This window comes from Saccopteryx leptura, chromosome 2 (genome assembly GCF_036850995.1).
Source record: "Saccopteryx leptura isolate mSacLep1 chromosome 2, mSacLep1_pri_phased_curated, whole genome shotgun sequence".
NCBI lineage: Eukaryota > Metazoa > Chordata > Mammalia > Chiroptera > Emballonuridae > Saccopteryx > Saccopteryx leptura.
In genome coordinates, this window is record NC_089504.1 from 379,807,809 (window position 1) to 379,825,156 (window position 17,348).

Genomic DNA, 17,348 nt, shown 5'->3' on the forward strand with positions numbered 1-17,348 from the left:
TTCAAGGATTAAGACCCCATTATCAAGACTTCTTGAGTAAAAATGGATACAGGGAATTAAAGGTTTCAAATACTAAGTTAATATGGAGTAAATTATTCCCACAGTGGGGTATTATTTGTCATTCAATATTTATCGAAACCACTATTCTCATCTGGACCTCCCACTTCCTTTATTCAGTGTCCTTCTAGTTGTGAATGGCTTCCTGGGCAGATCCCCCTACAGGGGAAGAACACACTGGCCATGCTCACATTCTAAGTGACAGGATTATTTCCCATCGTGAGTTAAGAAACAGGCATTGCTGTTTTGTTGCATTATCAGTCTCACACGCTTGGTGCAGGTGCATTTGTCCATGAGAGGTGAGTTCACTATCACAGGGGTCGGGAACCTTTCTGGCTGAGAGAGCCATGAACACCACATATTTTAAAATGTAATTCCTTGTACATTACGCATTATCCAATAAAAATTTGATGTTGTCCTGGAGGACACCTGTGATTGGCTCCAGCCACCCGCAACCTTGAACATGAGCGGTAGGAATGGACTGGATTATAATACATGAGAATGTTTTATATTTTTAACGTTATTATTTTTTTTATTAAAGATTTGTCTGCAAGCCAGATGCAGCCATCAAAAGAGCCACATCTGGCTCGCAAGCCATAGGTTCCCGACCCCTGCACTATCATGTATTGCCAAACGTTATTTTAGCCTAAAAATCTAAGGGCCAGGCCAAGCCCAGGTAAACTCACCAAGGGGGTAAGGTATCCCCTTGGCTTTCTGTTTGTGCAAGGTGCTGGGCTGCGTGTTCTTTCTGACACTGAAGGCTGGTTCTGCTCGTTATCCTCTGATTTTCCTTTAACAAGTCACTTAACCTCTCTGAGTCTCTTTTCCTCATCTACGAAACAGGGTAATAACACTTCGGTTTCATCCGGGTTCAACATTTAAACACGAGCAGCATACTAGATTTGTTAAATCAAAAACACCGGCCCCCAGTTCCACGCTTTCCAATCCTGACTTATAGGTCCATTGGCCAATCACTTACCCATCAGAGGGAAGAGTGGCCATCAGAGTCTGCACAAGCCTTCACTGCCCGTGGAACCCTCCTGAAAGTGCTCTTGGAAACACGGCTTGCATACCCGCTCTCCTTTATTCTCCTAGATTCGAAATTGCCTTCTGAACAAACTGTCTCTTAATAAATGTAATTACAGCTCTGAGGGTTCCATGTCAGGCACCACCTCTAACGAATAATTCTATTTATTTCAAAACAGCCTCCACAACACCTCCCCATCCCTCAGCCTACACAAGGACATCGTGTTCTTCATAAAACCACCATCTGAGACCACCTTGTTAGTAATGAAATTACCCCAGGTCTTAGTGTTCCCTCACGTAGGAAGTAAACATCCTTGTAGAACAGACAAATCCGACGGTGTTCAGAGACAGCATTATCCATATTTATTGGACTGCAAAAAAACCAACTCAAGACACGTGTAGAGTAGATTTTCAAATAGGTGTTTTCTTGACCCAGTTAAATTTTTATTCAGTGAAAAAAGTTGACATTGAGACAAAAGTCATCTTCAAATTGTGCAACAATATAGTAAAATCTTCAGCGTAAGTCAGTGATTTGGAAACTTACCAAGGCAATTGAAATCATAAATGCCTATTTTCACTTTGGAGAGAGACAAACACATGGCATTTTGCTTTAAATATCAATAAGAGCAGAGCAGGCCTTTATTTTGCTGCAAATACTTTTGACTTTGCCTAAAGTTTCTAATGATTCATAACAACAGTCTTTAAATGAAAAAAATGACATGGACTATCTGAGAGTCTTGTCCCACTTCAGCATTCGTACTTATTGCATTTGGCCTATTACACAGGAAACTACCGTTCTCAGGTTATTTGGCTCTGATGATTTAATTTACGATATGGCTGCTCAGAATTAGTGGGCAGAAACACATATAACACCCACCCCCCTTCAGTCCACGTCCAGTGGTGATTCCCCGTCTGGAAACAGGGGCATTGTCCTTGTATCCAACAGTACATATCTCTTGCTCTCCATTCCATAGCTTAGTTTTGCATAGAAAGTATTCTATAGAAACTAAATGACTGGCTCTTATTACACAAAAATTGTACCTGAAAGGCAGCACACACTTCCGATAAGGAAAATAACATAAGAGGCATGTCAAGATATAATCCCAACCCAAGTGAAGATTCTTTAGAGTTTAGAGTCCATTCCTAAACACCAATATGGAAGTGGTGTTCAGCTGGCTTATAGAACCTTGGATCTGTTCTCTAACGAACTTCCCAACCCTCTGCCAAAGGAACAGAGAAATCTTTCCAGGGATTCCCCATGATGCCCTGAGTGGTGAAGTGTTCAACCAAACCTGACAGGATGGGTCTCTGCCCTTAAGAAAGTACTGGAGATATAACCTTACTAGAAGGCATGAGTGCTGGGTGACTATCAAAAGGCAGGATTCTCCATGGAGAAGTAGGCTTCCCAACACCATCCCTCTCCCCAGTTCCTCCCAAAGCTAAGTCTAGTGGACCACACATGAATGAAAAGAGAGAAATGTAGCTGTGTGTTCCACGTCTGTCCCACCCAATACCCCTAGAGATACTATCAGAGATGAACCCAGGAACCCTTGTTCCCAAAGTCAGAAATGTCAACCAGCTACCCAGCATCATAGATATCTCCCAGGTTTGCCAGGGCAGCCACCTCACCTGGAGCTTCTCACCTGCCTGGGAACAGGTGTGCATAGATACAGCTTCTCCCTGGAATCCTTTGGAGGACACTACCCCCTTGTCCTTTTATCTGCATGAACCCGTGTCTCACAAGGCATTCCATACATAAAGGGGCAAAACGAGCTTGCAGAGGAAGCGTGTGCACAGTCACCCAGCCTGCCAAATTTCCACAGTGCGTGTGGTCCATCACGGTGCACGCAGGTGTGCGCTTCTAAGGTCCACTCTAATACGCTCCGGGACAGAATGACACATTTTCCCTGTCCAGTGTGAACTTTTCAGGTGGCATCTCCGGCAAAGAACAAAAGCCCCTTCTTCACGAACAACCAGGGCCTCCCGTTGGTCACAGTGAAGACAGCTGTCTGGCCCCTGCCACAGGGTGCACACGGTCTTTGTTGTTCTCCTTTACTAGCGTCACTCTGGCCTGTGGACTCTTGCAGGCAACACGTGTACATCAACCCCCCTCCCCCACAAAGCCGTGTGGAGGGAAACAGGAGTGCGCGCTTCAGAGGTTCACAAAAATATACAGTTTACACACAGCTGCAGCTATCCTGCTCAGTCTTCAGGAACATTAACACTTCTGTTTATATAAAATATTCTAGCCCGAAAAGGCTGCTTTTTCTCAGACAGCACAGTGGCGTTTCCCAAGGAGAGGGGTGACGGCCAGTCTATACAGTACTGTGCGCTCAGCATCGGGAAGCACTGGTAATTAGAATTGCATACTCAGACATATCTCAGGTTGCCAACTGGAGACATATGCTCTATAAAAAGGCTTGCCTGTGGAATAATTGAAAATAAAGTCTCGGAGCCTTTTATAGCAGCTTTTACCAATGTCACCGAAAAGCTGGCGGAAAAAGAGAACAAGAAAATATACTTTCTAGTGGTTCAATTAAACGACTTGCATCCCACCAGACTGTTTGTTCATCTTTCAGCTACTTAAAGAGCTTATTAAAGGGTCGGGGGGTGGTGATAGGGTTTGGAGTTTTGAACAAACTCCAAGGTAAGATAAGACAAAGAAATTCCAGTCTTTCTCACACACACACACACACACACACACACACACACACACACACACACACAAATGACAAAAGAGACAGAAAAGAGAAAATAAACTGTTAAAATAAAATGGAACCTTACCCACATGACGTACTGAGTGTCTACAATTTATAAACTCCTTATCCCAAATATATACGCAGAGTGGGGCAAAAGTAGGCATGCCGCTGTGAGTGCACAAAACACCGTTCATTCTTGTTATTCTGTATTAATCGGCACATTGTTTCCGTACCAACAACTGCAAAAGCCTACTTTTGCCTCGCCCTGTCTATTTTTAAACTGAAATTTAATTGGCTCTTTGTTTTCCCAAAATCCCTAGGTAGAAGGCAACCAGATCATAAGCCAGGAATGATTCTTTTGGTTCAAAGAAAACAATCGCTCGCGAGAGGGCAATGCACAGCATCTCAGGGGGACGGGGTTTCTGGGAAGCTGCGGCGGAACAGGCACGTTCAGGAGCGTGAGTGGGGAGCACTCCCAGAACTCACTGCCGCTCGGCTGAACAGACATTCTGCAGTGAGGTTCATACAGCAGGAGTCACAACACAGCCAGACATCGGCGCCTACATTAAATCTAAAGGGTGGGTAGGCATCCGTCCACAAAGGAGTCCACACACCTGCCAAGGAGCCAGGATCTGAATACAGAAGTGGCATTTAAAGGAAGAAGAAGAAAAACAAACCCCAGGTTATTTTACACTGTTGCTGCTAATTGTGAATGGGATTCAATGGTCTCAAGCTCATAGACGTCCTGTGTCTCTAGAAGAGTGACTAGCACTTTCTCTTGAAATGGGGCAGGGCCATGGGTAAGGGAGATGGAAGAAAAGGGAAAAATGAGGGGGGGGGGGAGAGAGAGAGAGAGAGAGAGAGAGAGAGAGAGAGAGAGAGAAGGCACTGGCCCAATTAAAAATGACTGCATATCTTAGTATGAACTTTGAAGGACAATAAGCGGCCACCTCAACACAAACACAAAAGCCTACATTTGACAGTCTTCAGAGATAAATAAAAATAAAAATGAAAATATATATTTAGGTGCTCTCTTTGCCAGTGTATCTGTCATGGCACAGTCCTGCAATTTTCTCCCACAACCAGAGTAGCTTTTTGCAATGACAAGGACACCAGTGAAGCAGTGTTCTTGCGTAGCTCAGGGAGCCACTTCCTGCGTAGAGGCGTATACAGTAAGGTCCCACCCATCCATGCGAGCGGACGCTGCTGCTGGCAGGGCTTTCTAAGCTGCAGCTCTGTTTCACTGAAAGGGACCAATGCCTCAACGTGCTCTCTAGCCAAAGACCATTCTATGACACACAAGTCAATACAAATGGATTGCTTCCAGGTGGCAACAAGCCGCCTCTGCCACCCACCCCTCACCACGACGGGCTCATACCACGTGTGGTGTCAGATGACCACAAAAGCCTTGCCTTGTACAGAGCCCCAATAAATTAACAAAATAATATAAAAGAACCTTCTCCCACCAAACACTTTTCCTATAAACTAAACCCCAACAGAATTTAAACTCTGAAGTATACTTTCAAGGAGGAGGGATTCCACCCCCACCCCTCCACTTGCTCTTGAAGTTTTTATTAAATACATTTCTGTGTCTTAGAAAAATAAAAAGAATGGCCAATTTATTGAACCACAATTATCTCACAGACTTAAAAGCATGCCCAGCAAGCACAGCCTTGTAAGACTATATTAATATCAAATCAAAGCAGTTTGGTTACTAAAATCAACCTGGTTTGAAGTTCACAGTTGATTACTACAAAGTTTATTCATTCATTCCTTTCTTACTTTCTTTCTTTCTTTCGTTTTGTTTTTGGCCCATATAAAAATAACATATTGCAACTCAAAGTGCATCTTTTAAAATAAACCATCAACTATCTTTATCAAATGAAATATTTACACCATTTGGTTTCTAGTGAGGAAAAAGCTCTTTCAGGCTATCACCATGGGGACGTCATCTGAAAATCCAGTTATCATCGGAGTATCTTCATCATCCTCTCCTAAAGGTAGAACAGTCATCCTTAGTGAGTTCCAGTGCACCCGGGTCTGGTCCCCCGCCCAACACGGTGCCTCTCCCACCTGCCACCCCACTGCAAGCCCCAGCTAGGACAGTCAGCACCACAGCCAGCTGGACACAACGCTCAATGCTGAAACCCGGCCCAGCTTCTCTCCGCCATTCTTGTGCCACGTTCTCCCCAACAACAGGTGGTCAAGCTTATTTTAATAATAGCTTGAACTTCCCAAATAAGTATAGTCAACCTTTTAGGAAGCAGAATCTTACTACCTACTTAAAAGTCCAATGGGTGTTTTAAGTTCCCCAGTTTGAGTTATCTGCACCCTATGTTAGCACAACAAACTTCAGTGTTTGTTTTCTCCTTTGAATGCACACTGCTCTAAAGAAAAGGCTCTTAGAAGGGTTTAAGTGTTCTGAGGACAGCCTGCCAGCATCGTGGCTGTCCCCTCAGGGCCCCTGGGACAATCCTGTGCTGATCCACGCTCAGTGATCACTGCATGGCACCAAAACGGGGTGACTCCTTTTGCTTCCAATAACAGAAGCAAAGAACCCACTCTGTTCATGCAAAGCAGTCCAAGAACATGTAATAAAGCAAAATGAGGACTGAGGAGAAGTCAACAGAGCTAATATCAAATGATCAGTGACTGAGAATACACAGATGTCTTTACAAATAACAACAACAAAAAAAATTGGGATTAGTTTACAGAAAAAAATAAATCTGTAAACTCATCTGAATTCAGCATTCTGAGTCTGGAGAAGCTTAAGTTTGGGAAAGGTCCCCAAACATACCCACTTGACTATGTTATGTAGCCTACTAGCTCTATTAGCACTGGGTAATTCAAGTGTGCTGACATTTATAAAAGGGGCATTTCTTTCTTTTCCCCATGCTTCCTGTTGTCAGCACGCAAAAGGAGAGTGGCCAGTGAGGTTGTGCAACAACCAGGACAGGAAACAGCAAGGTGGACAGGATATCTTTGGACAGAAGCCAATTGGGAAATCATGACTTCTTGTCCTGCCTGGGACCTCCAGGGACATCAAAGCAGTTTGGTTACTAAAATCAACCTGGTTTGAAGTTCACAGTTGATTACTACAAAGTTCGTTTCCTCCCTCCCTCCCTCCCTCCCTCCCTCCCTTCCTTCCTTCCTTCCTTCCTTCCTTCCTTCCTTCCTTCCTTCCTCCCTCCCTCCCTCCCTCCCTCCCCTCCCTTCCCCATCCCCTCCCTCCTTTCCTTCCTTCCTCCCTCCCTTCCTTCCTCCCTCCCTTCCTCCCTCCCTCCCTCCCCTCCCTCCTTTCCTTCCTTCCTTCCTTCCTTCCTTCCTTCCTTCCTTCCTTCCTTCCTTCCTTCCTTCCTTCCTTCCTTCCTCTCTCCCTTCCTCCCTCCCTCCCCTCCCCCTCCCTCCCTCCCTCCCTCCCTTCCTTCCTTCCTTCCTTCCTTCCTTCCTCTCTCCCTTCCTCCCTCCCTCCCCTCCCCTTCCCTCCCTCCTTTTTTCTTTCCTTCCTTCCTTCCTTCCTTTCATTTTGTTTTTGGCCCATATAAAAATAACATATTCAGGTCTCTGAGGGATGAGAGGGGTTGGAAATCCCTGAAAATGTGCCCATATTTTGGGAGTACCCAAAGCCCAGGGCCAGTCTATCCTTCCTGTCCTCCTAGTCGTGCGTCCACACACCTCTCCCTGTCTCTGGCCAGACCACGCTATTGAAGGAAATACCAGTCCTTCTAACATGGGAGGAAATTCGAAGCAAAGGGCTCTAACCGGTTGAACCCAAAGCAGGGGACTGCTGGTTAATGCACAACCTCTCTCAAATTGAAAGATGAGCTGAAGGGAGGCACTCCCTAAGTCACTGGCTTTGCCCCAGGAGGAAGCAGCACGTACCCAGGTCGTCGCCCGAGGAGAAGATGGCCGAACCCAGCCTGGAGCTGTAGTGGCTGTTGGCGAAAGCGGTGAAGCTGCTCTGTAGCCTCCGATGCTTGGTGTACAGGATGGCGAAGCCGACTCCCAGGCTCAGCAGTATCAGGAACAAGATGGGCACTACCACAGCCGCCACGTCGGTGGATCTGGCCGTCCGAAGAGCTGACGCATCCCCACCTGCCGTAGTAAGATGCCAACACATAAGCCTCCCGTGTAAGGGCAGAAGAAAGGACCAGACAACACAGTGCCCCACACACCAAAAGCTAGGAGTTTGCAACACCTATCCACGCCACCTTCTGGGGCGACACATTCCTGCACATGGAGCCTGAATGTTTCGACTCCTTGCATTGAGCTGACAGACCATGGGCCTTGTGCATGCAAATACGGTAATTACATTAAACTCCTAATCACTGCCTTGTTGGTTATTTAGATAATCTCTTAGAAAGGAGACCTTTGTTGGGGTATCAACATTGATTTCATTAGCATTATTACTTAAGACCACTTGCTTGCCTTACATAAGAGGATATGAAATCAGACCACTAATTAATGAGATTGCAATTATTTCCCCCTACTTAGCACCAAAGTCCCTCTGAACTGCAATTACCTGAAGCTCCATTAAGTGACACAATGAGATTCCTTTACCGCAATACTGACTTATCAGCTCATGAAGTTTTATGAGGTTTTTTTACTTAAATAAAAGAGAGGCAAGAGAACCTTTCTATACACATTTAACACTTTAAGAGCTCTTTCCAAAGCCATTTAACTATCTATAACCTAACACTGATGCCCCTTTCCCATTGTCTTAAACAAACAGTAGCTTTATAGTGATGCATGGATTTTCAAACAGGGTGCTGCAATTTTTTTTTAAGTGAGAGGAGGGGAAATAGTGAGACAGACTCCTGTATGTGCCCCAACTGTGATCCACCCAGCAACCCCTCTGGGGTGATGCTCCAGTGCTGAGCTATTTTTAGCACCTGAGGTTGACTCTCTGGACCAATGGAGTTATCCTCAGTGCCTGGGGCCACACTCAAACCAATCAAGTCACCCACCGCAGGAGGGGAAGAGGGAAAGAAGCAGGGGAGAAGCAGATGGTCGCTTCTCCTGTGTGCCCTGACCAGGAATCTAACCCAAGACATCCACACGCCGGGCCAACGCTCTACCACTGAGCCACTGGCCAGCACCGACAGAAATTTTAAAAACATGCAATACCTGTCTGTTTAGTCAGGGGCACTGACCTCTTTTCCCTTAGATTGTCAAATGAAAAACTGACAACAGCTAACACAATAGTAGCCATCTGTTATGAATGAGTCAAACGTATAGCTATATATTTTTTTTTTTGGTCTTCAGATTGATAAAAATATACATATTTTGGCATGTCACAAAATTTTAGTTGCTTCTGTGTGCCATAGGATGAAAAAGGTTGAAAATCACAGCTCTAGGAAAAAGCCGTATACACCCTTGTTGAGCTAGGACCAGTCTTCTTGAAAGGGGTAGACATTTTATGTCAGAAATCCTGGGTCCAGTCTTCGCCTCAGGCAGGACAACGGAACTGGGGAGTCGGTGTTGGCTAAGGAAGCAAAGTGGCATTCGGAGGCCTCCATAAAGAGTCCTGCTTGGCTTGAGGCTAGTCCCTGGTGGGATGGCACCGCAGGGCCTCTGCCTCATGTAGAAACCTGGCAGCTACCCAGGGATTCTTCCCAGCAGGGTACTCTTAGAGAAAGAGAACCTGTTCTCACAAGCCTAATCTAACAATTCAATATTTGCATACTTAATTTCTTTCATCATTAACTTATGGGGGGGGGACGACAAACTTATTTTGTGTGTCCCAACCTAACCCCAACTGTGACATGGCAAACAGAAGGATGTTCCTGCCCCACACCCCACTTCCACGGGACAGAGAGACGCAGAAGGTGAGACACGGGCTGAGAAGTCTGACCTGGACAGTTTCTCTGACATCCCTGGTTTTATAAAAACAGCTGGCATGGGTCCTCACAGCAGTGCTTCCTACCTTCTGTTTAACAGTTGCTGACTGATTTTACTAGAAAAGGAGTCTCTATCTAGGAAACACTAGGTTCACAAGAGTTCTGTTGTTTGTTTTCTGTAGGACCGTCTCAGAACCTCTAATATGCTAGGATCCTCCACAGGGATATGGTATGCAAGGCTTCCGGCTTGTAGGGTGGTACCCCGGGTAAGGATTCCACCGAAACACACCTGGGGACACAGGGCACGACAGAACACACGACACCCAATTCTGGCTTGCGCACTGGTTAGTCCTTGGCTGGGAGCAAATGAAACACAAAGACCCGTGGCAAAGTGTTCATGGAAATCCTCACCAAGCTGCTACAAAAGAAGCAGAATTTCTGTGTGAACGGAAGGCGCCCCCTTCTGCCATTAGTAGGACCCACAGCAGTACCTGTGAGTGTCAGTAAAACAGCCCCCAGCCCAAAGCCAGGTTCTGAGCGGAGGCTGACAGCGAAAACTAGGAGAAGGCTGTAAAATGGTTTACTCCATGACAAGGAGGTTATTTACTAACTGGGAGAGTCAAAGGGGATGTGAGCATGTTGGAGACTCTGAAAGTCCTCAAAAAAAAAAAAACTTCAACAAAGCAACAGAACTCTTATTAACCTAGTGTTTCCTAAAGAGAACCTCCTTTTTCAACAAAACCTGTTAGCCTTCCCCTTCTTGGGCTTCCCCTTCAGAAGGTGGTCACCTTGGTAACATCAGCACCTCACACCGCACCTGGCTCAGGAAGTTCTCATAAACCAACCAGTGCCTGATGAGGTTGATACGTCAATGATAGAACGGGAAAGAATTCCTTTAAACGCACTTTAAAAAGACACACGTTCATCAAGCCGTGCTATATCCTGGAGGCATTTCCCCAGAAGCACAGATGGAAAGTGGCGGCAGCTGCGACTCACCGGACCCCAAATCGTCATAGAGCAGGACAGCAGGCTCCCCGCAGATCTGGCCGCCGAAAAGGCATTGCGCTTGGACGGTGAACGTGTAATTATGACCCAATTTGAGGTTGGAGATTTTAAAGAAATTGTCAGTGGTATTCCCGAGGTAAGCCGTGATATTCATGGCACTGTCAAACATGTGTATTTCGTAGCCCTGGAAACACACACACCAGAGATCGCTCAGGAAGTTAAACAAGGAAAATCCAACAGCTTCTATTACTAGTCCCAACTTTATGTGAACATCTTGTTGAAAGCTGTTATAGATGGTAAAGCACTTTGGGTTTCTTACTAGATCTTTTTACACTGCCATTGACATACCGGATTCAGAAAATGGGCATGTTCACAACCCAAATGTCTCCAATCACTACCATGCCCCTTATGAGCCGCAGTGTGGGAGTGCAAGCCCTAACACACGCCATTTTAACAAACATGTCAGTACGCATGCAAAGTTCTGGGTAGCAGACCACTTGTCGCAAGCTGTATTAAAAGCCACCAAGAATCTGGACAATTCAGTAACAGTTTGCCATAACGGAATCTGACTAATAATAAATGCGGGAACGAAAAAGGAACTTGCACCAGAAAAGAGAGCGCATTTGGCCATAGAGCAACAGAGCTCCATTGTCAGCCCACAGCTCCTGGCTTTCTAGCTCGGCCAGCTGGGCGCCCCAGAGCAGCCTGGCCTTCAGATCGGAAGTACTTCCACAAGCTCCAGATGGGAGCATGAAATCCATAACCTTCCTGTTCGACTGGCTCTGGATGGGTCTTGGATTCCTGGGCTGGAAAAATCACTCTTGGAATAGCCCTGGTCCGACAAGCTGGCTGGGACCAGTACGGACTGCTGGACTTCTGTGCTAATCTCCAAGTATTCTAGTGTCAACCCCCACCACCACCACCAAAAAAAGACCCACATATTGGGCCCCACTGCTACTCATGGGCTCTTGGTCCCCACTCCCCTGACCTGTCCATTCTTGGAACTCTGACTAGGGGAGGAAAAAGGACACACAGTGTTTACGCCAGAACCCCGCCTGAGAATGAACCACTGACAGGCATCCCAGACCTAAAAGCTGGGCCACTGCCACCCGGGAGGGGTCCCCGATGACAGCCAGCGGCCAAACTGAACCTCCTATCACCACTTGCCTGGAGCCCCATCTCCATTCTTCTTGACACACTAGCATTCGTGATTTTCCATCTAATAGAGATTCAGTGTACATTTGCACAATATATGAAGTTATAAAGAAAAATAGGTAAATGTCACCAACATCAACCACCCATAATTTATTTCACCAGTCCTCTTCTGTCGTTTCGGTTCTTTCTTCCTTCTTGCCCTGAGCAGCCCTGTACATAAATTCTTTACGTACACTGTTTCCTTAGAGTGAAAGGAAAGAACTGCTGGGTCAAAGGGTGGGAACACTTTGAATGGTTTTAGTACTTACTTCCGAAATGCCTTACAGAAGATGGAACCAAATCATATTCCCAGGGCACTAATCTCCCCAACCAACTATTACATAGTCTGGTAATACCCTTCCCCCAAACTGTCAATTTAATGTGAAATTGCCACATCTTTGTGGTTTAGATCAGTGCTTTTCAACCATTGGTCCAATCACTGAATCTATCATCTTCATCCAGCATGAGGGTGCTTAAATTCTTTCACGGACCGGACCGGACCAGCACGAAATTTCTGGCGAACCAGCGGTTAAAAACCACTGGTTTAGATCTCTAGTGAGGTTGAGCCTTTTTTTTCCTTTTCCTTACTGCTGCTGGATATTTTACTTTGTAACCTGTATCTTTTTCAACATGAACATATTTCCTGTTAGAACTGCTTTGAAAGCTTTCTTTATATTTAAGTATATTAGCCATGTACAGCCTGCTTGCGAAAGCTGTGAGAATTCTGATTTTAATTTAGCTTCACTTCCCCGCATTACCCCGTGCCTGCCTGGAACCCTAGGACTCTCTGCCAGCCCCACGCCTCCAGGCCGCCAGCCACAGGTGACTGAGCATGTCTGTTTAGCTCACGCTTTGCTGAAGGTGGGACCTGCCCAGCTCCAGGCAAGAATCCGTCTACCCCGGGTGGCCAATCTATTCCCAGGTGCCGCTCTCCTCTCATCACATGTTGCGAACAGAGTAAACGGCCGGCCACTAACAACGCAAAACAAGGGTGTTCCACAGGTTAACAGGGTTAACAGACTTATCCTCAAGTATTTCCTGCTCCCTTGACTTTCTCCTCAGAAGAGAAACTGATGAGCCGCCAGGTGGAGAGTGCAGCTCCCTCCCCAGTGCTGAAAGGCTGTTTGGGAAGCACAGGGAGGGCACTGCGCCCCCCCCCCCCTCCATGGCCCTGTCTTCCAGGCAGGGAGGCAAGTTCAGGATCGAAGAGTGCTTAGCGCAAAGATCCTCATCCTTAACAGTGAGGATCAGCATTTCACGAATGAGCAGTCCCGCAGAAAATGGTCCTTTCATTCTCAAGTTCACTCCCTTGCCTTTTCTTCCCTTTTATTCTAGCTATGCTAGCCCACTGCTAATGAGCTCATCTCTAAAACAGCATTTCAATTAGGTTTTCAAAGTCTTGGAGAAGGAGGGAGACACTCACCCTGCTTTCTTTGAAATACTTTTCCTTCAAGGCTAGACTTTTCCAGAACAGAAGAACGTGGTCGTTTTCTGTTATGATTTTTAAGGCATCGGGTGCTGATAATGAAACTGAAAATTAAGATGAGACAGGATGCAGTTAGTGGCCAGACACTTGAATTGCCATTTTCTTGTCTGTCAAAGGGAGATTAAATAATGCTAATCCTGAAGGGTTAGATTAATTTAAGAAGAAATAACACATACGCACTGCTTAGTATGGAGCCTAGCACCTGGTAGACCCTCTTTAACACTAGCATCTCTTTTGTTGTTGCTACAATACCTTCAGCCAAGAAATTTGGACAGCATCTAATTCAGTAGCCCTCTTAGACCCAAAACAGCCCAAACCAAGTCTGCCTTCCATGCTCCTTAGTCCTGTCCCCAGAGCCAGAGAGGCCTGAGAGCTCAGCGAGGGGCTAGAGAGAGCCCTGGAATGGCCACAGAGCAAGGCCCAGGCCCACTGCTCACGCTGACAGCCCCAGTGCTGACATTGCCACTGTCCGGATAACTGAGGTTATTACCTGCTTTCTGACCTTGAATCAGACTCTACAGCCAGCCCCGGGCTGGCAGCAAGTCCCCCTTTAATCTGCTGCCCAGTCACCGGTCTCTCTCCATTTCTACATATTATATTGCCACAAGCAACTACTGTGGCAGTGGTCCCCAGACGCAATACTTGGCTTTAGTGGAACTACTCAGTTTTATTCCCTAGCTCTCTTGGGCATTTCTCCTCTTCTTCACAAGACATGTCAAGACCAGCTAGCATAGGCGAGACTAAGAGAGAAAGAATAGAAAAATGACAGCCCCCCCCCCCGCCCCGGCTCACACTGCAGCCAGACGAGGGCCACCACACTGCTCTGCGCCGGTGCGGGCACTCAGGCTAGTGTCTGTCCCCCGCCCCACCCCGGCTCACACTGCAGCCAGACGAGGGCCACCACACTGCTCTGCACCGGTGCGGGCACTCAGGCTAGTGTCTGTCCCCCGCCCCACCCCGGCTCACACTGCAGCCAGACGAGGGCCACCACACTGCTCTGCACTGGTGCGGGCACTCAGGCTAGTGTCTGTCCCCCGCCCCGCCCCGGCTCCCACTGCAGCCAGACGAGGGCCACCACACTGCTCTGCGCCAGTGTGGGCACTCAGGCTAGCGTCTGTCCTTTCTGTGCAGTTCCTGGGGGAACTCCCTGTCTAGAGCTGTCCTCGTGGCACCGCAGGGCCTCGCTGTGCAGGTGGCCGCTGAGCCCTCTTCTGCTTACCTGTGGTAATTTTTATGCTGGAATCTTTGCTCATGTTCCCCAGTTGGACAATGACGTGGTACTTCCCTCCCGGTTCCAACTTGTTCAGGGTGTACTCCACAGTACTGTTGCGGGATTTCACTTTGTAGCTCCTGTCGCTCTTCCTTATTAGATCTTTGACTCCAATGGCGTATAACTGAGACGAGAGAAAGGGACGCAGTTATGTGGCATCTTTCCTCCCGCTGGGTCACTGGTGGATTAGGTATCCACGGCAACAATGTTGTGAGCCTCCCACATCTGAGCCCTGCTCCTTGGGAAGCCTTTGGGTGGCTGGATCCAATCTCACAACAAGTATTCATCCCCAGAACTGTGTACAGAATTGTCAATTCAATGCAGAACACAACTCTAGGGAAAGCCGTATCGATCGTGGCAATCGGTAGATAGAACAGTGGGTAGAGAGAAACAGGCAAGAAAAACTCAAATTCATTATTCAACTTGTGTATGTATCTCCACCGCTGTCGTAGTTTTGGGATTTGCCAGAGGAGATCATCAATGAAAGTGATCAAAAGACAAAAAGCTTTATTCACTCCCCCCCCAGGTGACTTCTTACATGTGTGGGGAAAAGGGGGAACAAAGGAACAGGGAGCAAGGACAGTAAACTCAACCAGGCGGGAGGAGTTGAGAGTCGAGAAGAGTCTCGGCAACCAAGCATTAACAACCCCATGGGCTGGGACAGGGCTGGGCAGCAAGGACGCAGGTAAGAGCAGCCAGGGGCAAGAAAAAATGGGGGAGTTTTTTCTAGATTCCAATGCCTCTTCCTTTAGATCGTGAGGAGCAAACTTCACGTTAGGTTCCATTTAGCATATATGTTAAGCTTTGAAGGCTGGAGTCTCTTTCACAACGACCCAGCTCTGCAATGTGGAGCAGGAAAGCACCCATAGATGAGGTGTGAACAACGGGAATACCTTGGTCCTGGGAACACTGTTTTCAAAAACAGGGAACAGCCTGGAGGTGGCCTGCAGGCCTGTGTGCCAATCCATTTTGGAAAGACAGGGAAGGGAATGGGAGACAGCAGAGAGGGAGGGAGAAACCAGTTTCGCAGCTAGGAGTAATGGAGAAGGGACTAGTAAAAAGAGGCACCCACAAAACCCCCAATCTCTGGCCAGACGGAAAGGGGGACCGAATGCTGAGCTCCAATCACCAGGCCTATGGTTCTTGCTCCAAACTAGGGTCCTCCCGCCCCCCACCCCAAACCATACTAAGAATAAACCAGGGTCCACGACAATGGGCCCACCCACCAAGTCCTGGTCCGGAGAGTCATAAGGGGATTCCCACTTAATGACAGCCGAGGTTTTGCCGGTGTGGACTGCATGCAGGTGGCGGGGCGGGAGCCGGCTGTCCGGGATCATCTTCACCACCACGTAGTCCGAGGACGGCCCTTGGTAAGGCACCACCACACGGACCTGCAACGAGCGCCACATGAACTGCCATGGTCGTCACTGAATCACCGTTTTCAACGAAACAGTGACACACACATACAATTCAAATTCAATTGTACAAAGAGATAATAATATAAAATAATTCCCACCTACTCTGGATGTCTAACTTATCTTCCTGGTAAGTCTTTTGCACCTCCTCCCAGAAATGTGTAGATAAATGCAGGGATTCTGTATGTGTGTAGCTATATCCTTATATCTGCATGTGTACCCGTGTAGCCTATTTTTCCTAAAAAACTTTTACACAAATGTAAAAAAAGTTACATATACTTTGTTCTTAATGTCTTCCACTTAATAATACAGCTTAAAGTTTTTTTCCCTATCAGCACATTTAGCATTGTTGTGTTTCTTACAGATGGTTGTCCCGGATTCAGTTGAAAGGGTAAGCTATACCATTTTTTTTTTTCCGAAGCTAGAAACGGGGAGAGACAGTCAGACAGACTCCCGCATGCGCCCGACTGGGATCCATCCGGCACGCCCACCAGGGGGCGATGCTCTGCCCCTCCCGGGCATCGCTCTGCCGTGACCAGAGCCACTCTAGCGCTTGGGGCAGAGGCCAAGGAGCCATCCCCAGCGCCCAGGCCATCTTTGCTCCAATGGAGCCTCGGCTGTGGGAGGGGAAGAGAGAGACAGAGAGGAAGGAGGGGGGGTGGAGAAGCAAATGGGCGCTTCTCCTATGTGCCCTGGCCGGGAATCGAACCCGGGACCCCTTGCACGCCAGGCCAACGCTCTACCACTGAGCCAACCAGCCAGGGCGCTATACCATTTTTAACCGGTCCTCTCCTGGCAAACATTTGTGTCAAACTTTTGCTATCACAGCAATAGAATACCAAACATCTTCTTCCATATATTTCACTATACGTGTAAAAGTATAGTGTGAAAGCTAAATTCCTAAAAGTAGAATTCGACAGAAGCTTTGATCTATTCTTGTGACCCGCTGGCTAAGTTCTCAGTCCTCCCTGGAGCCACTACTGGTGTGGTGTCCATCACACAAGAACTTGACACTTGTGTGTCACAGGAAATATCCTCCTGTCACACACACACACAGGTCCGGGAGTCCACAGCTCCAGCCCTAGGTTCTGGGTCTGCACGGCGAGCCCAGCAATGAATACCTCCCTTAAGAAAGAGAAGCTCCCCAGTAGTTTCTGGTATGAGACACTTACCAGAAACAAATACTGCTCATCCTTACTGACAGTGACTGTTTGGTTGTGGAGTGAAGTTGTCAAACTCTTCGGGTTTCGATAAAGGTCAAGAAAGGACGTAGCATAGAAGATACCATAAACCTGGTAAAAGGGGAGAACAAAGAAAGGATATCAGCTCAGGGGCCAGGGACCTCCTTCTCTTGAA

The 17,348-nt window shown here is 47.2% G+C and overlaps 1 protein-coding gene across 1 annotated transcript in view; it reads right to left on the reverse strand.

Annotated features, from left to right (window-relative positions):
• Positions 1 to 1,487: 1,487 nt before the first annotated feature.
• SORL1 (sortilin related receptor 1) overlaps positions 1,488 to 17,348 on the reverse strand; it is a 139,803-nt gene continuing 123,942 nt past the window's right edge. Inside the window, exons 42-48 of the mRNA XM_066365308.1 lie at positions 17,165 to 17,284; positions 15,804 to 15,968; positions 14,527 to 14,701; positions 13,245 to 13,351; positions 10,619 to 10,811; positions 7,665 to 7,877; positions 1,488 to 5,776 (exon numbers count right to left, since the gene is read on the reverse strand). Coding sequence (XP_066221405.1) covers positions 5,709 to 5,776; positions 7,665 to 7,877; positions 10,619 to 10,811; positions 13,245 to 13,351; positions 14,527 to 14,701; positions 15,804 to 15,968; positions 17,165 to 17,284 — 1,041 coding nt within the window. The 3' untranslated portion in view covers positions 1,488 to 5,708. The remainder of the gene's footprint in view (positions 5,777 to 7,664; positions 7,878 to 10,618; positions 10,812 to 13,244; positions 13,352 to 14,526; positions 14,702 to 15,803; positions 15,969 to 17,164; positions 17,285 to 17,348) is intronic.